The sequence below is a fragment of the Oryctolagus cuniculus genome, chromosome 12 (genome assembly GCF_051225735.1).
Source record: "Oryctolagus cuniculus isolate XC-2025 breed Fujian yellow rabbit chromosome 12, ASM5122573v1, whole genome shotgun sequence".
In the NCBI taxonomy this organism is placed as follows: Eukaryota; Metazoa; Chordata; class Mammalia; order Lagomorpha; family Leporidae; genus Oryctolagus; species Oryctolagus cuniculus.
In genome coordinates this window covers 57,588,939-57,613,653 of record NC_142878.1, presented here as the reverse complement: position 1 = coordinate 57,613,653, position 24,715 = coordinate 57,588,939, and the positions used below count along the sequence as shown (strand labels likewise).

The following is a 24,715-nucleotide window of genomic DNA, read 5'->3' as shown; positions in this document are numbered from 1 at the left end:
GCGCTGCCATTTGAGCCTGGGCTGGAACTGCGGTTGTGAGGGCCGTGCTGGCTCCAGTGCTTGTTAGAGGGCGTGCGGGGCGGAGGCATGAGGGTCATTGCTTGGCTTCAGTGAACGCACCGGGATGTGCGTGCTGGGCGCCCTGGGCAGGCGGATGGGGGAAAGAACGAGCAGCCTGTGAGACGGCGTGACGGCGGCCACCAGCCCGGGCGGGGACCGGGACTGGAAGCGGCGCCCGAGCAGCCGGCTGGTCCGGCGGTCGGGCTGGGGCTGGGGGCCCGGGGGCTGAAAGACGAACGCCCAGCTGGGGCTGCTGGGGCGAGGAGAAGGCTTGTCTTTGCATTTCGCTGAGAGCCGGAGCAGGCCGTGGGAGGTTTGGAGCAAAGGGGAGTTATTGAAAGAGGCCGGAAGTGGTGAGAAGCTGTTAGCAGGCGTTGGGGTGAGGAACCGAAAAAAAGGGAGGAAGGTCTGTGTAGGTCGCTGAAGGGATTAGGTGATCAGAAAGAAAGGCGGTGGAAGTAAAGCAGAGCGAGTTGTGACTGGATTTAAGGGTCAGGAGAAGAGGGTCTGTGCAAGTGGGTAGAGAGGGGATCGAGGAGAAAGCGGTGGAAGTGGCCGGGAGGCAGCGGAGTGACCGGGGTCGGAGGGGCGCCCGACGTGGCCGGGAGGCAGCGGAGCGGAGCTCGAACCGGAGAGTGTTCGGAACTTGGAAGACTTGGTGGCGAACGAGGGTCAGGAGCCGGAGCCTGCCTCGAGGAGTGGGCGACGCGTCCGGGATGTGGGATCAGAGGCTGGTGAGATTGGCCTTGCTGCAGCAGCTTCGGTCCGTCTACGGCATTAAGGTCAAGGGCGGCCGTGGGCAGTGCGATCGCAGGAGACACGACGCAGCGGCCGCGGATATAGGGGTAAGTTCTGGGAAAGGAGTTTTGAGATTTTTTGCTGAAAAGGCACAGTCTGTGCGATCACTTGCTGTCGGGTTATGCTAAGATGTTCACCCTGTGTGGATCAAGAAGAGAATGAGCTTAAGTGTGTCTAACTCAATCCAGATGGCTACTGCTGATATTTAAAGGATGACATTCTTAGTTCTTTTCAGGGACTTGTGGATACAGAAAGTTGTCGGATTTTCCAGCCGCAGCGCTGTTGACATTTTGGACTAGGTGATTCTTTGCTGAGAGGAGACAGGAATGCCCTGCAAATTGTAGGATCTTTAGCAGTACCTCTGGTTTATATCCTCTAGCTGCCCATAGCATCTCCCAGTTGTGACAATTAAAAATGTCTCCAGGTATTGCCAACTTACTGTATTTTGAAGCAGTAGTGTGTGAGAAGAGAGACCACTTCTCCACCATTGTTTTGGAATAAGACTTGTAGAGGTACAAGGGTGTCTAGTGCATTTTCTGAATGTATTCGAATGGGAGACGTGACAGAACATTAGAAACAGGCTTCAGATGATGATACCTCTACACTCAGCAATCTGCAAGAAATCCTGCTGTTACTTCATATCATACTTTTTAAGACAAAGCTATTTCTAAACACTAACAAGTTTGAGAAGCCAGAGTGGAACGAATGAAAAGCTGTTGATAATTTTTTGGTGACTGAAATAAAGAAACTTTAAACTGTAGCTAATTTATATGCCACTTTCTAGTATGTGGAGACAAAAATGAATAAAAGTAATTTCCATAGCTTTTAATCATCTATAGTTTATTAAATAAGTAACTGGAGAAGAAAACTAACAAATGATATGTACAAGGGTACTTCAATAATTTCTGGAAAATGGAAGGAAAGGAATTTTTTTTAGTGCAAAAAATTTTGAAATCCAAGCATAATTTTTCTTAATATGCATTTTCTGTGTCTTTTTTGGATGACCCCTCATAGACCTCTTAATATCTTGTAAATTCTGCAGAAATTGTTTTTGCTTGCAAATTAATGACAACATCCTTATTTCTATTCAAAAACTATAGTGGTTTTCTTTTGATGATAAAACTTGCTTTCCAAGATCTTTGTAAGTATATGGAAAAATTCATACACAAATTTTCTTTTCAACCCTTAGCAAGATAAAATGACCCCTACTTTTAGAGTCAGACCTGAGTTTGAGTCCTGTTCTGACTCTAATGGGTCTGTGAATTTGGGCTGCTTGTTAATTTCCTTAAGCTTCAGCTTCCTGATCTATAAAGCAAGAATAATGTTATCTCTCCTTGGATTGTTTAGGGGATTTTGATGGCAATAAGGTCTTCAGATAGTCCTACATGGTATCTGTCACATGCCACTAAGTCAGCTAATGATAGTTATGATAATCAGTGGTCTACATTCTTGATGATAATCATGCTATAAAAATTCAGTTAGGAATATTAACAAAAATATCCTAAGAAAAATGCAGAAGATCATTGTGTTATATGAATGGGATAAATGTGTTATATGAATGAGAGGATAGACAGTTTGAGAAGGATTTCTTTAGCTCTTGGAGTTTGTTAGCTGATAGTTTTTGAACATTTTAAGCTGAAAATCTTTTTAAAAATGATATTGCAAATGAGTTTATAATACATAAAACATTGAAATCTTTTTGTTTTGTGAGATTAAATTATAGCAGTTCTTTGTGAAGCCAGTTACTAAAAATAAGATGTAAGGAAAAACTTATTTTTTGTGTAGTACTCATAAGGTGACCAAAGGAAAGTATAAGGTTAGTATTTATAAATCACTAAAGGAACCTATAGTACTGCTATTTTGGAGAAAATGGTAGTGTTTGGACAGAATTCTGTGGAGAATTTTCTGACTAAACAGTACCTGGATTGATTTTTCTATTATCAGATGGGAGACTGGCTGCATTTACTAGAGTGCTGGAGGGCAATGACTTATATCTTGGCCATCCTTATCCTCTTACCACCTAGCATAGTGTCTAATCTAATATAGTGGTTGTTACCAAGTGCACAATTGTTTTATACTGATTGATAACTTATAGTTTATTTCTGTTATCTTTTATTTCTTAAGGTTTTTAATTTGTCTAATGTAAAAGAAAAAGTATATTTTGTCTAATTTTTATTATAATAATTGAATTTGTCTTCTTAGGCTAAAATATTCGGAGTACCTTTTAATGCATTGCCTCATTCTGTTGTACCAGAATATGGACACATTCCAAGGTGAGGTGACTTTGAAGCAAAGAATAAAATGAGTATTTTAAACTGGTGTTAGTGGCTTAAAAATAGTTGTTTGAAAATAGCAAATTATTTTGTTTTTCTCTCTAAGATTTATTTATATGAAAGGTAGACTTTAAAAAGGGGGGGGAAGGGGCAGTGCTGTGGCATAGCAGGTAAAGCCATCACCTGCAACGTGGCATCCCATATGGGCACCGGTTCAAGTCCAGCTGCTCTACTTCTGATCCAGCTCTCTGCTATGGCCTGGGAAAGAAGTAGAAGATGGCCCACGTCCTTGGGACCCTGCACCCACATGGGAAGACCCAGAGGAAGCTCCTGGCTTCTGGCTTCAGATTGGCGGCCATTGCTGCCAATTGGGGAGTGAATCAGAGAATGGAAGATCTCTCTCTCTGTCTCTCCTTCTCTCTTTGTGTAACTGACTTTCAAATAAGTAAATAAATCTTTAAAAAGAAAGAAAGGTAGAGTCACAGGGACAGGAGAAACAGATCTTTTGTCCACTCCCCTAAATGGTTCACTCCCTAAATGGCAGTAATAGCCAGGTCTGGTCCAGGCAGAACCAGGAGCCAGAAACTCTTTGGGTCTTCCCACATAGGTAGCAGGGCCTAAGAATTTGGGCCACCTTCTGCAGCCGTCCCAGGTGCAACAGCAGGAAGCTGGATCAGAAGCAGAGCAATGAGAACTCAAACTAGTGCTCTGATATGGGATGTAATTGTCACAAGGTGCAACTTAATAATTTTGCTTAAGAAATGTTGAATAAAAGAACATTAAGCTAAAATATTGGAGTGTTTGTAAATATATATATTATATGACATTTACGCTTTTCTAAAGAACTTATTTATAAATTTTTAGATTGCATCAGAAACTACTAGGGGAATTTATATATGTATATATATATATATATTTAAGATTTATTTGTTTATTTGGGAGGCAGCATTATAGAAAGAGAGGGAGAGACAGAAAGAGGTCTTCCATTTACTGGTTCACTCCCCAAATGGCCACAGCGACCAGACAGACTTGAGCCCTGCACCTGCATGGGAGACCAGGAGGAAGCGCCTGGCTCCTGGCTTTGGATCAGCGTAGCTCCGGCCACAGCGGCCATTTGGGGGTTGAACCGACAGAAGGAAGACCTTTCTCTACTGAAGACAGGAGCCAGAAGCTTCTATCAGGTCTCCCAAGTGGATGTGGGGGTTAAGCATTTGGGCCACCTTCTATTGCTTTCCAAGGCCATTAGCAAGGAGCTGGATTGGAAGTGGAGCAGCCAGAACTTGAACCAGCACCCATATGGGATGCTGGTACTGCAGTGGGAGGCTTAACCTACTACGCCACAGCACTGGCCACGGGATTTTATATCTTTAGAAAATAGTTTTAAAATGCATATAAAGAAGCAACCTTATCTCTTTCTTAATTTGTTTCCTCTGTATTCAAAGTAGGGTTCATTTTGGATACTCTAGTCTAATAATTTAGGTTTAATTGATTCATTATTCGAAAGCATATATTAAATCCTTTGCTGTTGACAGTTTCCTCCTTTCATTCTTAGCTGTAGATGTGCAGTATTATAAGGTAACCAACTGGGGCTGGTACTGTGGCATAGTGGAGTAAGCCTCAGCCTGCAGCACAGGCACTGGGATGCCAGTTCATGTCTCGGCTGCTCCTCTTCTGATCCAGCTCTCTGCTATGGCCTGGGAAAGTAGTAGAAGATGGTCCAAGTGCTTGGGCCCCTACACCCATGTGGGAGACCCAAAAGAAGCTCCTGGCTTCAGCTCAGCTCAGCTCAGTTCTAGCCACTGTGGCCATTTTGGGAGAAAACTAGCAGATGGAAGACCCTTCTCTCTTTCTCTCCCTCTCTCTGTAACTCTACTCTTAAGTAAATAAATAAAATCTTAAAAAAAAAAAAAGAGGTAACCAACAGCTTACCATTTTTCTCTTTGAATGATGTATGGAAAGCTTGATTTTCCTGTAATAAAAACTTATGATGATTTTAAGCATTTCAAATTGCAAGTGTATCAGGCTGGCGCCATGGCTCACTTGGTTAATCCTCCACCTACGGCGCCGGCATCCCAAATGGGCGCCGGTTCTAGTCCCGTTTGCTCCTTTTCCAGTCCAGCTTTCTGCTCTGGCCCGGGAAGGCAGTGGAGGATGGCCCAGGTGCTTGGGCCCCTGAACCCGCATGGGAGATCAGGAGGAAGCGCCTGGCTCCTGGCTTCGGATCGGTGTAGTGCCAGCCGTAGTGGCCATTTGGGGAGTGAACCAACGGAAGGAAGACCTCTCTCTCTCTCTCTCTCTCTCTCTCTCTCTCTCACTGTCTAACTCTATCTGTCAAATAAATAAATAAAATTGCAAGTGTATCCTCAGGAATAATGACTAAATCTTAGCTGTAATTTCTTGACCTATTTTTAGAAAAAAAAAATTGATATTGCCATCTCCGTAAACAGGACTGACATTCAGCCATGGGCACCTGTACAGCTTTGTCAGTTGTTTGCAGGTAGCATTCATTCTAATTTGTTGGTACCAGCTGAATATCTAAGTATCTAAATCCAGCGTTGATTGGGATTATTGCTCAAAAATAAAAGAAATTGAGTCTATACCCCTTAATACATGTAGAAAAAGAATTCCAAGGGCTGGAATGTATCTTTTCTGAGGGAAAATGTTGGGATGGTAATTGTGGCAGGGGGAGCCTTCCCTTAGTTTTGGGCCAATATAGATGATAAATATCTAAAAACTATTGGATTCTGTACAAGATCACCTATGGGGAAAGAGTAGATAAAAGAAGGCCTTGGGCAGAGTGTTGGGTTTTTCCAGTACATAAAGGTCTGGTAGAGGAGCCAGTAAAGGAGTTTGAGAAGGAACGACCAGGGAGATGGCAGGAAAACCAGAAGAGCAGTGAATAAATGTTTTGGAGATAAGCATATTTATACACAGAGGAAATCAGGGTCTGTTATTCATCTAAAACCAGGATGAGGAAGCGTTTTTCTGTCAGGGTCATTTGGATATTTATAACATCATTTGTGGGCCAAAATTATTAACTGAAAAATTAGCCTGCTAAAGATTTATTGAATTTTGAGTCCCACCTATAGTTGTCTTGGCAGAGCTAGACTTAATGATTTCGTGGGTCTTATACTGCCCATGACATTCCTTACCCCTGATCTAAAAGCACTAAAGGTAAGCATATTCTTGAGCTATATTTTTTCAGTTCTACCATTTTCTGATTTGATTATTTTGGGAGTGGTCAAGTTTATCAGATGTTAATAGGTGAAGTAAGGGAGAACAGTGAATTAACAATAAATTTGGCAAAGCAGGTACCACTGGTGACCTTGATGAGCGCTGTTTTCATGAGAGTAATGAGAGGGATGAGTAGAGACTATGTTATGAAGAACAGTGAAAAAGATCCCTGTTGTGCTCTGAAGGGAAGCAGAGAATGGAGTAGGAGTAAGAGGGATAAAAGACTGAGTGGCCACACCAAAGTTGGCATGAGTAAAAAGGTGGGCCTTAGAGAAGTATTTAGGAGCAAGAAAGACAACTAAAAGTAACATTTTATCACAAATACTACACTGTTTTATGCAGTCAGAGCTTCTGTAAGGAGCATAGTGTGTGACCTGGTCATGTGTGTTGGCAGGAAAATAGGATTTGGTTAGATGCATATATAGCCACCTGAAAAATTTCTCTTTTCAGCTTTCTTGTTGAAGCTTGCACATCTTTAGAAGAGCATATTCATACTGAGGGGCTTTTTAGGAAATCAGGATCTGTTATTCGTCTAAAAGCACTAAAGGTAAGCATATTCTTGAGCTATAATGTTTTCAATTATGCCATTTTCTGATTTTTTTTATGAAAAATATTTACAACTATGACATAAATAATTGATGGAAACTGAATTTGTATATGACTTTTTTAATGGCAGAAAAACTTTTTTTGGAAGGCTATATATATCATTTCTGTAGTACTTTAAAAATTTAGAGTACTTTCAAATTCATGGTTGTCATTTCTACAATGTAATACATAAAATGGAAAAAATTCAAATTTTATTATTTTTCAACTAGGAAAGAATGCTGTATATATTAAGAATTAAGAGAAATGTATTAAAGAAAGCTCTTTTTTAAAACATTGAGGGGTGGAGAGAGAGAGCAAGCATGGATTTCCATCCGCTAGTTTACTACCCAAATTGCTGCAATGGCTGAGATTGACCAGACTGTAGCTGGGATTCAGGTTTAAGGCCTCCCACATGGTGGCAAGTACCCAGTTACTTGGGCCATCACTGCTGCCCCTCAGGGTCTGCATCAGCTGGAAGTTGAAGTCCAGGAGCCTAGCTGGGTGTTGAACCCAGATACTCCAATGTGGGACAAAGAAAGTTCTATACAATGTAATAAAGGATACTTGCTTGCAATAAGTTCTTAAGTCCCCCTCTTATGCTCACTAATATTATATTTATTTCAGAATAAACTGGATCATGGTGAAGGCTGCCTGTCTTCTGCACCTCCTTGTGATATTGCGGGGCTTCTTAAGCAGTTTTTTAGGGAATTGCCAGAGCCTATTCTTCCAGCTGATTTGCATGAAGCACTTTGCAAAGCTCAACAGTTAGGAACCGAAGAGAAGAATAAAGCTACATTGTTGCTCTCCTGTCTTATTGCTGACCACACGGTTCACATATTAAGATACTTCTTTAACTTTCTCAAGAATGTTTCTCTTAGGTAAGTAGAAATTAAATGTCATGGGACATGATAGCTTAATGTCTCAATAAGCTAAAGATTTATCCTTGTCATAATAAATGTCATTTGGAGTGGACATTTTTCTTTAAAATACTACATTCCCTTACTCTATGTATACCTGTATAATTTAAGAAAAAACTAAAAAATGATTTAATATTTTCTTGCTGTCTTAAAGTCACCATTGTGAATGCCTTAAATTTATAGGTATTTTTAGGATTCGTCACTGAATAGCATTTGATTACTGTATGTTTAAAATATTTGTCTTTTGCTTTACAATTTTTTTCCCTCTTCCTGTTATAGGTTGAACCCATTTGCTATACACATACTTGCTGCCTTCTAATGCTTCTGATTTTCTTTGTGTGGGTTTGAAAATGGGTTAACATGTTCAATTTGTGTGGGAAAGTGTGAAGTCTATGATTAGCATAGTTTTATGGTATATTTAAAGATACAGAGTTGACATATTTTTGGTTCACATGTTTAAACCAGTTATATAGACACAATAGATGAAAGGTCATCATGTTTTCACTCGCGTTAACTAATAAAGTAAGAGGTCTTTGAAACAAAATGTGCTCAATATATTATTTTGACTCTGTATTTTTATCTTTGACTCCAGAATAAGATTTTTGTTTCATTTAAGGTCCAATGAGAATAAGATGGATAGCAGCAATCTTGCAGTAATATTTGCACCAAATCTTCTTCAGACAAGTGAAGGACATGAAAAGATGTCTGCAAACACAGAGAAAAGGCTGCGATTACAGGCTGCAGTAGTACAAACTCTTATTGATTGTGCATCTGATATTGGTAAGATATAGTTGCATTAAGTAACACAATTTTGTTTAAATGAGGAAGATCCCAGCTTTTGCCAAGTGAATTATGAAAACAACCACTAGAGGGACTGGCGCTGTGACAGAGGTTAAAGCTGCAGACTGATGCCAGCGCATGGGCACAAATTCAAGTCCCAGCTGCTCACCTCGGATTGAGCTCCCTGCTAATGTGCCTGGGAAAGCAATGGAAGATGGCCTAAGTCCCTGGGCCCCTGCACCCATGTGGGAAACCCAGATGAAGGTCCTGGCTCCTGGCTTTGGCCTTACCCAGCCCTAGCTGTTGCAATCAATTGGGGAGTGAACCAGTGGATGGAAGATCTCTGTGTCTCCCTCTGTAACTCTGCCTTTCAAGTAAATAAATATATCTTTAATTAAAAAAAAAAAAAAAAGAAAAGGAAACAACTCCTAGAAAGTTAGTATATTATGTAAACATTTTGGTGGAGGAGGTAAAGGAAGGATAATAATTGTCTTTCCTTCTTCAAAGAGGGAGGTGCCTTTCTCTGAAGGGAGGAGAGAACCTCCACTTTGACTATGACCGTGTCTAAACAAGATAAGAGTCGGAGAACTCAAGGGGCTTCCATAGCCTTGGAAACTCAGGACTGGTGCATAGGGAGATTACTGATGCCATAAACAGGAGTGTCAATTTGTAAAGTCAACAACAGGAGTCACTGTGCACTTACTCCTCATGTAGGATCTCTGTCCTTAATGTGCTGTACACTGAGGCTTAATGCTATAACGAGTACTCAAACAGTATATTTCACTTTGTGTTTCTATGGGGGTGCAAACGATTGAAATCTTTACTTAATGTACACTAAACTGATCTTCTGTAAAAAAAAAAAAAAGAAAAAAAAAGAAATTATCAATTCCCAACTTGACTCTCACTGGGATTAAACATGACAATAGGTCTGATCTGATTTCATCATCATTTAAAAAAAATCATCTATTATTTTTCACTTTATGTTTCTGTGTGGGAGCAAACTGTTGAAATCCTTACTTAAGGTATACTAAGCTGATCTTCTGTATATTAAGATAATCGAAAATGAATCTTGATGTGAATGGAAGGGGAGAGGGAGTGGAAAGGGGAGGGTTGTGGGTGGGAGGGACGGTATGGGGGGGGAAGCCATTGTAACCCATGAGTCATACTTTGGAAATTTATATTCATTAAATAAAAGATAAAAAAAAAATAATTGTCTTTCTTGTGAATATGTTCATGTAGGACGAGTACCAGATTTTATTCTGGAAAAGATACCAGCTATGCTGGGTATTGATGCTCTCTGTGCGACTCCATCACTGGAAGGCTTTGAAGAAGGTGAATTAACTCCTGGTGAATGTAAGAGAAAGCGAAGACAAAGTGTGGGAGGTAAGTTTCATCTCATGAGGTACAGCAGTTTACTTTTATCTAAAATATGTTTGAACATAAAGAAATGTAAGCTATGGTATATGCCTTTTGATGCTTTTGTCACAGTTGGAAGGATGGCATGTATATGAAGAGTTAAAATGACAGCACCATCTATACTAAAATTGTTGAATCTTCAGTACAAACATAAAATATCTCAGAGGAGAAAAGTTCCCTGAATTGTAATGATTGGAACTCAGCAAAGAGATCAAAGCTAGTCTTCTTAAAGAATGGGTAGAATCTAAGGGAATTGGGTGGAGGGTCAGAATTACTTATATTCTACTCTAAATGAGAATGATGAACATTTGTGTAGGGAAGAAGTTATCCATATCTATGTCTGTAAATAGGTCTGTGCAACTTGAGTGAAGGGTTCTTCCTAAGGGTTAAGATGGTGTTATGGTGAGCTTAATGCTTTTTTTTTTTTAAGATTTATTTATTTATTTGAAAGTCAGAGTTACACAGAGAGAAGAGAGGCAGAGAGAGAAAGAGAGAGACAGCTTAATGCCTTGATAAAGAATTAGAAGAGTAACATGGGTGTTGTTGAAACATTGAAGGTTTATGACTTGAGTCATGCCTAATTAAAATATTTAAGAAAATTATATGATTTGAAGAAGAATGGTCTGAAGCATGTGGCAAGTAATCCAGGTGTGAAATTAATGTTTGAACAAGTTAGTGACAATTAGGAGGACAAACTAAGTAATAAAGGATGTATTACAAAGAAGAATCAAAAGGCCTAAAGTTTCATCATGGAGTTGTTAATATTCTTATCTCCTGGGTCAGAGGCCAGTCCTTTTCCATTTGCCTTAGGAAATTTCTTGTCTCTTGATAATCAGAACAAGTTATCAGCTATCCTTTTCCTTTTTTAATCTTATGGTTTATGTTATCGCATTCTTAGGTTTTTTCTTTGCCTCCTTTTTTGAACTTGCCTTATGGCTTCTATTTTATTTTCCTAGGGCTATGATAGCAAAGCACCAAAAACTTGGCTTAAAACAACAAAAATTTGCCTCATACTCTGGAGGCCAGAAGTCTGAAATCACAGAGTTAGCTGGGCCTCCAAGACTTAACCAGTAAAGACAATCCTTCCTTCTTAGCTTCTAGTGTTAGTTCTCAGTCCTTGGCGTTTCCTGGCTCGAGTTGCTTCACCCCCATTTCTGCCTTTGTCATTCCATGACATTTTTGCTATGTGTTCATGTTTCCATCTCTGTAAGGTTACATCGGATTAGAGCTTACCCTGATGACCTCATTCTTACTTTAGTAGATCTGCAAAAATACCAGTTCCAAGGATGATCATGATTACAGGTACTAGGGATTAGGACTTAAACATATGGTTTTGAAGGATACAGTTCAACCCATCAAAGTTCTTAACCTCAAATGGAGATATTTTTCAGACATAGATCATCTTCATTACCTCTTTTCCCTTGTCATCTCATTCACTTCTATAGTTTCAGTTTCAGTTGTCACATCTTTATGGCTGTTTATCAGATCCCTTTTTTGTTGTCTCAAAAAATGACAATTGTACCTTACCAATGGCCTACTAAGCAAATGTCTTCACTTCTGCTTTTCCTTGGTGCTTTGAGCACAGTGTTTTTAAAATAACCATCTTTACCCTTTTTATGTTTATTTTAATTATTTGAAAGAGACAGAGATCTCCTACCTGCCTTTTTATTCCCCAAAAGCCCAACACAACCAAGGCTGGGCCAGGCCAAAGCCAGTTGTCTGGAACTCATTCTAGGTGTTCCCACAGTGGCAAGGCATCCAGTACTTGACACCTGGTGTCTCCCAAAATTTGCATATTGTTTTTTGTTGTTGTTTTTCTTTGTTTTGCATTATTTTAAAATGTTACAAATATGATTGCTTTTGCTTTGAAAAGTCTCAACTTGAAAAAAGTTTATAGTAAAATATGTTAAAGTTTTCCATCTTAACTTTTTTTTTTAAATTTATTTGAAAGATAGAGTTACAGAGAGGGAGAGAGAGGTCTTCCAACTGCTGGTTCACTCCTGAAATGGCCACAATGGCCAGTGCTGAGCTGATCTGAAGCCAGCAGCTTCTTCTGGATCTCCCACATGGCTCGGAGGTCCAAGCACTTGGGCTATCTTCCACTGCCTTCCCAGGTGCATTAGCAGGAAGCTGGAGCAGCCGGGACTTGATCCTGCTCCCATATGGTATTCAGCACTGCAGGCAGGGGCTTTAACTAGCTGTGCCACAGCGCTGTCCCCCATTTTAACAATTTTCAAGTGTACAGTTCAAAAGTGTCAATTATATTCACATTGTTGTGCCAGTCTCCAAAACTTTTATTTTGATAAATATTCATGTTATGATAATTCTTAACAATTGTATTGCTTCATAATCCACACAGGACTCTGGGTAAATCTTAAAAGCAAAGTGATTCAGTTTATCAGAATTTTCCAGTTCTTTCCAGTATGCATGAATATGTGAGTGTGTGCTTCTGTTCTCATTGTGCTATCAAATATTTTTCATAGAGAGTGGTGCTGAGCAGATTAAAATGATGACCTTATTAGTGAAATACCTCCGATATTATAAACAGTAAGCTCATGAGACTATTACAGGGATTGAGACATAATCTTTCCATTTCTCTAAATATTCCAGGTATGTTTGGTGTGGTTCATGATGGAATCTGGATGATTTCAGAGTATAGAAGAAACTATTTTTGATATTCCTGATTTTGCTGTCCTAATTGTATGTTATCTGCTATGACTTAGTCTGTTGGCTTGATTATTTCTTCTGCTCTCTTTTTCTTTTTGTCTATTTTTCCTTTCCCATATTAGCCTTGATTATGTGTGTGGGTGCCAAGAGATAGGCCTTTGTCTGCCAGTTAAAGTGTTTCCTGTTTTTGGTTCTTCATTGAAGTTTTCAGTATTATTCTGGTTATAACTCTCACTTCAGGGTGTAAGATTTCTCAATAATATAAATGGTTATTTTTGATCTTAAATAAGTATTTTGAGTAATATTTGGTCATTAATAAGGTAATGGAATATATTTAAAGGGCTGTAACATTTCATTGTGACTGAAAAAATTAGGGACATACTTGGAATGAAAGTATTCCTTTTGAGTTTACAGTAATTTCCTAACAGCTAAATCCAGCATATATTTTTAGAACTTTATTATTCAGACTCTCTGACTACTTGATTATTTCATTATTGGTACTTTTTCTTATTTTTTGTAATTCCATGTTGTCTTTGTTCCTTTACATGTTTTGCCATTTATTTTTTCTCAGTTTCTGGATTTTTCTTTTTCTAACTTCCTTTTAAATATCTCGTTTTTCTTTAGTTTGCTTTCTCATACTTTGCACTGTTTCAGTTGACCTTACATATTTGTATTTTTTAAAGCCACAGTTTCTGATCTGATGACTCCCAAATTAACTTTAGTAGTCCTAACAGAGAGATCCATGTCCTTTCAGTATCTCATAAGCATGTCTAACTCTTCTTTACATACTTTGCTTTTTTGCTTTAGTGATGCAGCTGTCTACTCAGTTATCAAAATGAGAACTCTAGTGTCTTTATCATTTTTCCACATCCCCCAAATCCATTGATCAAAACTGTTATCACTGTGGTCTCTTAAGTTCCTTTGTTCCTTCTGCTTTCCATTGCTTCTGCCTTATTTCAGATCTTTATCTCATGCCTCAACAGGTAATAATTCCCTTCCCTGTCTATATTTGTATTGCATTTCACTCTGTATTTTGTCTTTTTTTAAAGGATGGGAAATTAAAGGAAAATATACCCATTCATATATTTATATTTGTTATTTTAAATTAATTCATTTTAAAGGCCTTAAATAACTTTAAAATGTATATGCTAATATGAAGTTAGCTATTGAAAGAAGACTTCAAATTTCAATATGAATAATTGGTGAAAGATAGGTATATGATTGATTATATTATTGATTATATAATTAAATTGATTATATAATTAAATGTGTCTTGCATTCCAGATTTTGTTAATGGAGCACTCAGTAAACTTAGGTCTACCAGAACACCCACCTTTACACCTCAACCAGAAAGAATTAGTAAGTATTTATTATGTTATTTATTTGAATGAAGATTTTGGTAGTATTGTATAAAAAATAATTTATTTTGGTTAATGATCAAATTTAGTTTAGTCATATCCAGTATCACTTTCAATGAAGACGTTGTACTGTGTATACTATGTTGTGACATTGCTAATTACAGTGGAGATGATGGTAGTTAAGAATTGTTTTAGCCTATTGTTTCATCTCTTATTTATGATTTTTGGTTGCTTATCATTTGTATACTATTGAACATGTGAAAGTGATTGTAGTTCATTTTATATAAGAACCAGAAGATTATTGTTATGTGTTTTGATTTTTTTATCTTAATTTGCTGTGGCTAACATTCAGCCAATAACAGAAAAAGTGATTCTTTGTTTTGTTTTCCAGAGTGAAGAAATGCAGTGGTTAATAGTTGGGAGAGGCAGAAATAATGTTTAGATCCATTTTTGTTTCAACTTCTACCTATGATTTTTTTCCCTATGTTAAATTAACATTTTTCAATATGTATCATGTTCAATTTTTGTGTATTTGGTTTAAGTTATTGCTGTTTCTTAAGAGTTGTACTGTTTCCCTGTTTTCATTTTAAGTAGTTGAAGAATATCAATTTAGTTATATAACCTGTATTTGATAATGAAAATGTATCTCCCCATTTTTGATTAGCTCTAAATAATAGCTATATAAGAAGAAATTATATAAATCTTTGTATTTTATCAACTCTATAGAAGAAACAGCAAATTGATTTGGTTTTCTTTTCAGCCCAGCTATCTGGATCACCAGTGATTCTTACTCCAAATGCTAAACGTAAACTGCCAGTAGATTCTTCTCATGGTTTCTCAAGTAAAAAAAGGAAGTCCGTCAAGCACAACTTTAACTTTGAGCTGTTGCCAAGTAATCTCTTCAGTAGCAGTTCTACGCCAGTATCAGGTAGCAAATGGAATTTTTATGTAGTTGGATTATAAGCATTAGCATGAGTGACTATTCTGGGCAAAGAAATATTTCCTACTAATAACACTCTTAAGAGCCAGAACTTTATTCTGTTTTATCAAATCTCTGAATTTTTATTAAGTCCCATACTTTTAAAACTAGACAGTAGTTCTTGTGTGTGTGTGTGTGTGTGTGTATGTGTGTCTATGGACATGTCTATTGAAAATTATGATAAATAAGAGTGAGAATTTTGTGTTTTTGGGTAGCACTGATGCTGAGGTTTTAAGAGATGGATGGTCTTAATCCTCCTTTAGTTAATTATGTATCTATAGCCATGACTCTATTGCTTGTTGTTGAGTCAAGTTGCCAAGAGTTTGATCATTTCTGAGTCCAGAGTGGAGGTATTACCATTGTGAGTTAGTTTTGGGGAGGAGTGTATTTTTAAAATGTTGTACTTAAGTATCTTTTTTTAAAAAAAAATTATTTATTTATTTGAAAGGCAGAGTTACAGAGAGGCAGAGGAAGAGAGAGAGAGGTCTTCCGTCTGCTGGTTCACTCCCCAGATGGCCACTATGGCCAGAGCTGCGCTGCTCTGAAGCCAGGAACTTCTTCCGGGTCTCCCACACAGTTGCAGGGGCCCAAGGATTTGGGCCATCTTCTACTGCTTTCCGGGGCCATAGCAGAGAGCTGGATGGGAATTGGAGCAGCTGGGACTTGAACCAGCACCCATATGGATGCCAACACTGCAGGCAGAGGCTTTACCCGCTATGCCACAGCGATCCTCCTAGATTTTATTTTGTTCATTTCAGACAGTTAAAAGTTTTATTTTGAATTCAATATCTGAGTTATGAGCCCCCTCCTCAAAAGGCTGCTTTTTGTTTATTACTAGAAAGGCTTATATTTTCCTTGTTTTATTACAGAGTTGAACAGAATACCATCTTGGTGGTTTTCCAGAAGAAAAGCATTTTCTTTATATTTCTTGAGAGTTCATATATGGTTCATTTAAGTGTAATGATAAATTCTGAAACTTTTGTTTGTTTAAGGTTTATTTGTTTTATTTATTGTAAGACAGGGAGAGAGGGAAGGGAGAGAGAGAGAGACAGAGAGATCTTTCATCTGCTGGTTCTTTCCCCAAATGGCTGCAGTGGCCAGGGCTGTGCCAGGCCAAAGCCAGGAGCCAAGAGCTTCTTCCTGATCTCCCACATGGGTGCAGGGCCCCAAGCACTTGGGCCTTCCTCCTCTGCTTTCTCAGGCACATCAGCAGGGAGCTGGGTCAGAAGTGGGGCAGCCAAGACTTGAACTGGTCCCTATATGGGATGCAAGTGCCACAGGTGGTGGCTTTACCTGCTATGCCAAAATGTTGCTCCCCTGAAACATTTCTGTAGCTCTTTCAGGATTCAGAAGTTGGAGCTTGAAGTTTCTTTAAAGTAGCTTGATGTTTTCTAAATATTTAAAAGTGTTCAGTTTGGAAGTCGTTTTCCAAATGACAGGTAGGAATAGTAATTCTGCCTGCATTTGCTTATTAACATTACAACATCTTCCCCAAAGAGTGAACCTTTTGATTTCTTTTTCAAGTTGCCCAAAAAGAAGTTAAACATTCTTGTGTTATTTTAACATTAGCTTGAGCCTGCTTAATGAATTTTCATTACTAAAAATTATAATTGTGCAAAAATAATTCCATTATTTTTAATTCATCATTTTTCTTTGGCCCTGCTAAAAAGTCAGTCACAATTCAATAAATCCCATCTACAAAATTGATAGGCTCATTTCTGAGTTTTAACTTTAACAGCTCTGATGCTATTTTTTAATGTATAAAGGCAACATTAATCTATAATCCAGAGTACCTATTTATATTTTTTTTCTTACATGCATGACATGTATTCTGACTGTGCCTCCTTGTGATCACAGACACATTTTCTTAAGGCGACTTTAAAGCTACCCATGTGATACTGAAAGTATTATATTGGCCACCAAAATTTTCTTCAGCCAAAGGCAGTCAAAAGCCATTGTAATGGTTGTTATTGGAACTTTGTGAATGCTTTATCAATAATAATAAGTTGAGAAAGTTCATGTTTATTGAGTGTTTACTGGGTACGATTCAAACATAAGCTAAAAGATATATGGAGGCTTTGTTCATGACTATTTCACTTTCTTCATACGATAGTTGATTTAATGATATAAATGATTTTAAAACAACTTAATTAAATTGAACTTAATGTCATAACAACCAATTGTCAGAATGTAGCAGCAGCTAAGTGACTAGGCATTGTTATAGATGATTAGTTTTTGTTTGTCAGAAATATGAGTTGGACAATTTATAACCCAGAATGAGGGGACCAACAGTTGGCTAGTAATTGCATCTTGGATACTGAGAGACTTAACTTGTCAGTAGTTTATTTTTGATAATAATGTTAATGTTATGAGGGCACTTCAAAAATTTTATGGGAAAATTGAGTTAAAAGATGTTGGAGCTGGCATTGTGGCACGGCAGGTTAAGCCTCCATCTGCAGTGCTGGCATTCCATGTTAGAGTGCCATTTTGAGTCCTGACTACTATACTTCTCATCGAGCTTCCTGCTAATGTGCCAGGAAAACCAATGGCTCTGTGATTTTTTGTTCCTGCCACCAACATGAGAGACCAAGATGGAGCTTCTGGTTCCTGGCTTCAGTCTGGTCCAACTGTGGCTGTTGCAACCATTAGGGGAGTGAAACAGTGGATGGAAGATTTCTCACTGTCACTCTGCATTTCAAATAAATAAATAAATAATGAAACTTTTTAAAAAAATTTATTTTGGTCAAAAAGTTTTGAAATCTATGTCATTTTAAACCCATTATACATATGATTTCAAGTTATTTTGCACCAAAAAAGCTTTATCTTTTAATTTCGTTTTTTCATGAACTTTTGAACTATCTTCAAATATACTGGACACTGCTGGACATTTTGTGTACATTACAGTAATACTTATATTCATCAGTGAAGTCCATTTTCAAAGTCTAAATTTATTTAACAAGTGGTGGGACAAACTCATGTCTGTCTCTAAAGCTTGTTTTTTTTTTCTAGTCTGTAACAGGATCCATCCCTTCCCTTGTATTGTTAAGAGTTTAAAGCATAACTTCAATATAAAATTAATGTTTCGGGACAAGTGTAATGGTGCAACTGGTTCAGCTCCCACCTGTGATGCCCACATCCCATATCAGTGTGCTTGTTGGAATCACAGCTACTGTGTTTCTGATCCACTTTCCTGCTAATATAACCTGGGAGACAGCAGGTGGCGGCCCAAGTTCTTGGGCCCCTGCCATCCCCTTGGCAATTGTGGATGGAATTCCAGGCTCCTGGCTTCAGCCTGGCCCATCCCTGGCTGATAGGGGCATTTGGGAAGTAAACCAGAGGTTAGAAGATTTTGTGTGTGTGTATGTGTGTGTGTATGACTTTCTAGTAGCTGAAAATAAACATTACCAAAAAAGGAGTAATAGTTAATCCAACTTATAGTTGTCAATGAAAAATTAAATCAGTATTTGGTAGGAGAGGTGGTATGAATTGGGTATTTGACACTTGAATTTTCTAACCAGAAATTATGTGATTTTTGTTTTTGCTTAGGGGTGAAAATTAAGGATTTATTTGCTGCTATTATTATCTTACACTTTGAATAGAAATTAAGTATGTTTTATATATGTGGTTATTTTTATAGGACACTGTGATACAAGCCCAGGAGGATCATCTCAGAGTTCACTCTCTCCTGTCAGTGGAAACCATTTGATCAATGCAGGTGTGCTAAGGCGAAGTAAAAGGATTGCGGGCAAAAGTGTTTGCAGGTAATTTATCCAGGACAGTTTGTTTATATTGGATAAATATTTGATATTCATAAAATATTTTTTCTTTCAATGAAAATCATATTTGAATCATGCTTTTAAAAAATCTCCTGACTTATAAATCAGCTGTCCTTATCTATCAACCAGAAAAAAGTTCCCTGATTTGAGTCTATTTTGCTTCCTTAAAAGCCTACTTTACAGTATAATTTCCTGTTAGTTTAGAAAGCTAGTATATCCTAATGATCTGATTATATAAGTGACTAAATAACTTTTATGATAAACATTTTCAAATGTAAATGTAATATGTTCCCACATGGTATCTTAAATGATTTTAAAATATTGTTACTGTGTTCCATTATTGGCAATATGACTTGCTATTGACTTTCAATTTCGTTTTGCAAGAATTTCTCTAAATATTTGTGTTATAAATTGGCATTTTTAAATTCCTTTATTTTTAGGGTGGAATCAGGAAAAGCAGGCTGTTTCTCTCCTAAAATCAGTAGAAAAGAAAAGGTTCGAAGATCTCTTCGTTTGAAATTTAGTCTGGGGAAAAATAGCAGAGATGTAGTAAGTGTCGTATTATTTTATTGATCTGTTTATAGTAGCAAAAATATGTTGACGATTCTAAGAGGCCCTCTTGACTCTCCCTTTCTCTATCGTCCCATACTTCTTCATACCAAACGCTTATATCTGAGTTAGTATCTCCAGTTCCTGTTTCTACTCTGCTTAAAATTAAATCAATTATAGTCAGGCCTTTGTCCCAACACTCTGTTGAAACTGCTCTCATCAAGGTCACCCACAAATTTAACATTGCTCAAATCAAAAATCAAATATCAAATAACACTCAACTTGACCTGTCAACAACATTTGACACTGTTGTTCAATTGCTCCTCTTTGGTGTATTTTATTTCCTTATTTCTTTGCTGGTTACTTTTTGAATTCCATCTCCTAAAGTTCTGTATCATTTCTCATCTGCATTACTCCAATAAGCTCCTACTAACAGATCTACCCACTTCTGCCCTTGCTGTGGTACTATAGTTCAAACTGGACTTTAAGACCTGAGTTTTTGTTTTGATCTGTCTAGGATATAAATTCCATGTATGTAAGATTTTGATTTGGTTTTCTTCCTTTTCACTATTTATGAACTGACCCTAGCACAGAATCAGTACAAAAATTCTTTTTAATTAATTAATATGCTATTATTTTTTGTCAGAATGTCTGGTAGCTAAATCACATGCTTGTAGTTTCTATTGTTAGGCAAGAATATTTGTTTTGTAATAAAATTGTTTCCCAGGTATATGTGCCTTTTAAGTCAGCTGTTGATTTTGAGCACCACAAAAAATTTACTTCATCTTGATTATTTTGAACTAACCAGGTTTATTTCATAGCCAAAATGTTTCAACTTTTCTTTTCTGTACAGAATGGTTGTTCTGGTGTCAACAGATATGAAAATGTTGGTCGGCGGCTTGCAAATCAACAAAATTTTAAAAATAAAATTGAATCTGTAAAAACAGGTCTGCTTTTTAGCCCAGATATTAATGAAGGATTACCGAAGAAAGGTATGTTTCTGTAATACTATAAGTTTTTCCAAAAAATTTTGTGTTAAGTTGGTTTTTAAATATAATTAATTAATTTTATTTGAAAGAGTCAGTGAGACCTCGCATCTTCTGCTCCCCAGATGCCTGGGAACTGGGAACCCAATTCAGGTCTCCCACATTGGTGGCAGAGATCCAAGTACTTGAGCCATTGGCTGCTGCTTTACAGAGCGCAGTTTAGCAAGAAGCTGAAATTGAGAGTCACGGCTCTAATCCTGGTTCCCTTAAATGGCAGCTTAACTGCCGTGCAAAACACAGCCCCTTGTTTTGAGTTGCTTTTCTTAATGGTAAAATATATTAAATAATTTGCTATTTAGAAATTAAACTTTGGATTTAAATAGTAAAAATTTAAATTGCCAGTATATCTTTCTATCAATAATTAGATAATGCATATAAATATAAATATGAAAGTGTTTGACATTCTTATTTAAAGTATTCTTTTAGGCCGGCGCCACGGCTCACTAGGGTAATCCTCCGCCTTGTGGCGCCGGCACACTGGGTTCTAGTCCCAGTCGGGGCGCCGGATTCTGTCCCGGTTGCTCCTCTTCCATTCCAGCTCTCTGCTGTGGCCCGGGAGTGCAGTGGAGGATGGCCCAAGTGCTTGGGCCCTGCACCCATGGGAGACCAGGATAAGTATGTGGCTCCTGCCATCGGATCAGCGCAGTGCGCTGGCCGCAGTGTGCCGGCTGCGGCGGCCATTGGAGGGTGAACCAACAGCAAAGGAAGACCTTTCTCTCTGTCTCTCTCTCTCACTGTCCACTCTGCCTGTCAAAAAAAAAAAAAAAAGTATTCTTTTAACACGAGTCTTTAATTTATTGAAATTGGATACTTAGTATATTTATTTGTCATGTCTTTGGTTAATATTTAAAAAACTAGTTCAAATATAAAAGACTAAAAGCACTGAACCACTTTATTTTAGGTTCAAAAAAGATCAGTAAATCTGAGGAAAACTTACTAACTCCAGAGCGACTAGATAGAACAAGTTATCGGATGTCTTGGACAGGGCCTAGTAATTCAAGTTTTCAAGAAATGGATGCAAATGAAGATTCTCCAATAGTGGGAAATCTTGAGGTGGAAAACTCTTCTTTGGAGCCTGATATTACAGTTGAGAAGTCACCTGCTATGTCGTATGAACTCACTCCTTCCAGTTTACACAATACACATAATAGCAATGTAACAGGAAGCTCTCTTAGTGGGGATGAAAATAATTTGACCACAGAGACTTTGGTAAAAATTCAGAGAGCATTTTCTGAATCTGGGAGTAATCTTAATGTATTGATAAATCACAGGCAGTCATCGGTAACTAATGTGGCTAACTTAGAATCAAATGAAACATCTTCTATAGAAAATAGCCCAGAGAAAAATCTATTTGAAACTAATGATTTAACTGTGAGAGAATCAAATGAAAAGTGTGAACACTACACTTGTGAAGATGAAAGTCATTTTTCAGAAAGAGACTTCTCACCACATCAAACTCAAAAATTTGGTACAGAAGCAACTGTAAAGGGTTGCTCAACACAGATGAAAGTAGAATATGAAGAAGATGTTCCTTCAAATATGGCAAAAGATAACTTAAGCAAAGAACAATGCACCAGTGATGAACAAACAGAGAAACAGCAATCTCCAAGCAAAAACCTAAATACAAAATTAACGGAGAATGAGAATGTGATTGAAGAGAATTTACTGAAATACACTGCTTCTGGGGAGGATGAGGCTAAATCCTCTTCTTCACAGCAGAGTATGTATAATATAACAAACATGTCAAAACCTAGGCCTATGAGAATTGCTAAGCAGCAGTCACTGGTAGAACCCTGTGATAAAATGGTTTCTGGAAGTTTACAAGTGACAGAGCATGGAAAGGTTTCAGATCACATACAGTGGTTTAACAAGCTTTCTTTAAATGAACCAAGTAGAACAAAAGTGAAGTCACCTCTGAAGTTTCAGCGTACACCTGTCCGTCAGTCTGTCAGAAGAATTAATTCTTTACTGGAATATAGCAGAGAACCTGTCCGACGTAAGTTGGCAAGTCAACTTGGTGATGCAGCTTCTCCTCTGGTGAAATCAGTGAGCTGTGACGGTGCTCTTTCCTCTTGTGTAAAAAGTACAGCAAAAGATTCTTCTACTTCATGTGCCAAATCAGGTTCTAAGGAACAGAAGTCTACATCTTGTGAATTGTCAAATGATACAATTTCAAAATCAGGTGTAAAATTAACATCTCAGTCTTTCTCAAAAACAAAGAGGCACCCAGATTCCATGAATCCTAATCTTGGATCTACCCGAGTTTGTAAACAGGGGGTGGTATCTGATTGCCAAATTAAAATTCCCTTGGATGACCTGACTAATCATGATAATTTAAAGTCTGTTGTAAATATAGGCTTTTCTGCTGGGAAAAATAGCAGGGTCCTTAGGAAGCCATCAGAAAGAGAAAGGGTCTGGTACAAAGGTTCCCCCAAAAATCCTATTGGAAAAGCTCAACTACTACCAACAAGCAAACCTGTAGACTTGTAATTAGTAAATGTTATACTTGTCATTAGTGTAAATAAAATTAGAAATTGATGTGAGTTACAGGATGTTAGTTTGTGACTTGGGATGAATGTTAAGCAATAGATTTTCTCTGAACTATTTTTAATTTTACTGCACAAAGAACTTGGAAGTTCATACTTGTACAAATAACTTTTTTCTTAATTGTGGCAGTATTTAACCTTTTAAGTTTTATCATGATCTCTTAAAGCAGAGGTTACTCTACATTTTTAAAGAAGTTACCTGGATTTGTAAGAAATTAGTTTTTGAAAATTACATGTTTTTTTTTTTTTTAAATTTGTGATAGGAAGAATGGAGCAAGTTCTGCCTGTTTCCTGTATTTCTCCAAGTCAAATAAGTTTTCTGCAGAAAATTTCTACTTTGAAAAGGGAAAAAATAAGCCCTGCAAATATTATGTCTTAAATTGGATTATTGTGTTTATTGTCTTTACCAAAATCACTATAAATTAATTTGCTTCAAAGCTTCCCAGTACTTTATTATTTGGGGTAGAGTAATTTGATTGATATTGCCTGCAGATGTATAATGTGTTCAGTGAAATTAAGAATAATGGCTAAGGCAGAGTAATGACTCAAGTGTGCTTATAGGTTATGATACAGAAGTAATTGATGATTTTCAAGCCATACTTTGTTTTTAAAGGTAATTTGCACAAATACACTTGTACCTGTTTAGTCCAACATAAAAATGGATTATTTAAGGAGGAATAATTAAACTTGAAAATATTTAATAAAGGTGATTTTTTTTTATATTCAGGATGCTTGATTTTAGAATTTGAAATAGTTGATGCACCTCTGTACATTTTACTTGGGATAAAAACCCTTTGATTGTTTTGACTTGTGTGTAAATGTTATTTATTTAGCATAGACATTAAAAATAGCTTTCTGGAAAATGAATTGGCCAGAGACTGTTGAAATCCAAAGTGCCATTTAGAACTTATACCAAGTTGTTGAGCAAATCTGACTGAATTTATAATGTATGTTACTAGAAATGACATCTTTAAATAAAAGTACTAAAAGAAGGAAGAAGCACACAGAATCAACCGTAAAGACAGTTTTGCAGGTCAGTTGTTAGAATGCCATGTTTAGATGTTATTTGGTGCAGAATAGAGCAGTGTGGCACAGCAGTTGAAGCAGCCAGATTTAAGATGTATGTATGAGGCATTTCAAGTCATCAGATGTTTTAGTGACAGCACAACTGTTACTTCAAAGCTGTTTCATGTTTCTGAGAAAGAAGCCAGTCATTTATTAGAACAAGTATTTGAATTATCTGAAGACTGTAAAAATAGTTAGATATAAACATGTCTATCTGTTACAAAAACAAGTTTGTAATGTAAATTAGGTCTGCATTTCAGATGTTTATGGTATTTCTAATAAGAAGAGATGAAATATTTGTACATTCAGATACATGTTGTCTGGATTAAAACAGTGTTTTAGACTTCACTTTTGAATTTGAAAATGCATTAATATAATCTTATAGCCATAGAGGGGAGTATGAAATGTTGAATTGGAAGATTTTAATTCAGTAAAGGAGTTTAGGAGATTAACTGTAAATAATATGAAATACTGGCTTTTCTGGAGCATGAATTGATAACAAAAGATCTTTATTAAAAAAAAAAAACTACACACATGCCACCCCCATTTTTATTAGCTGAAAGCTGTGATAGAGAGGATGAGAATTGGAGCAAACAGCTTAGAGGGATATAGTTGGAGGAACAGTCAGGAAAGGTGAGTTTTTGACTTGATTTGATCTTTTATCTT

The 24,715-nt window shown here is 37.3% G+C and overlaps 1 protein-coding gene across 1 annotated transcript; it reads left to right on the top strand.

Annotated features, from left to right (window-relative positions):
- Positions 1-10: 10 nt before the first annotated feature.
- On the top strand, positions 11-23,847 carry ARHGAP11A (Rho GTPase activating protein 11A). Its single transcript, XM_008269248.5, has 12 exons — positions 11-905; positions 3,061-3,131; positions 6,816-6,912; positions 7,575-7,828; positions 8,484-8,647; positions 9,887-10,030; positions 14,015-14,089; positions 14,849-15,016; positions 18,705-18,828; positions 19,284-19,392; positions 20,246-20,384; positions 21,340-23,847. The coding sequence occupies exons 1-12, from the start codon at positions 777-779 to the stop codon at positions 22,926-22,928; spliced, it is 3,063 nt and encodes a 1,020-aa protein (XP_008267470.4). The 5' UTR covers positions 11-776; the 3' UTR covers positions 22,929-23,847.
- Positions 23,848-24,715: the final 868 nt, after the last annotated feature.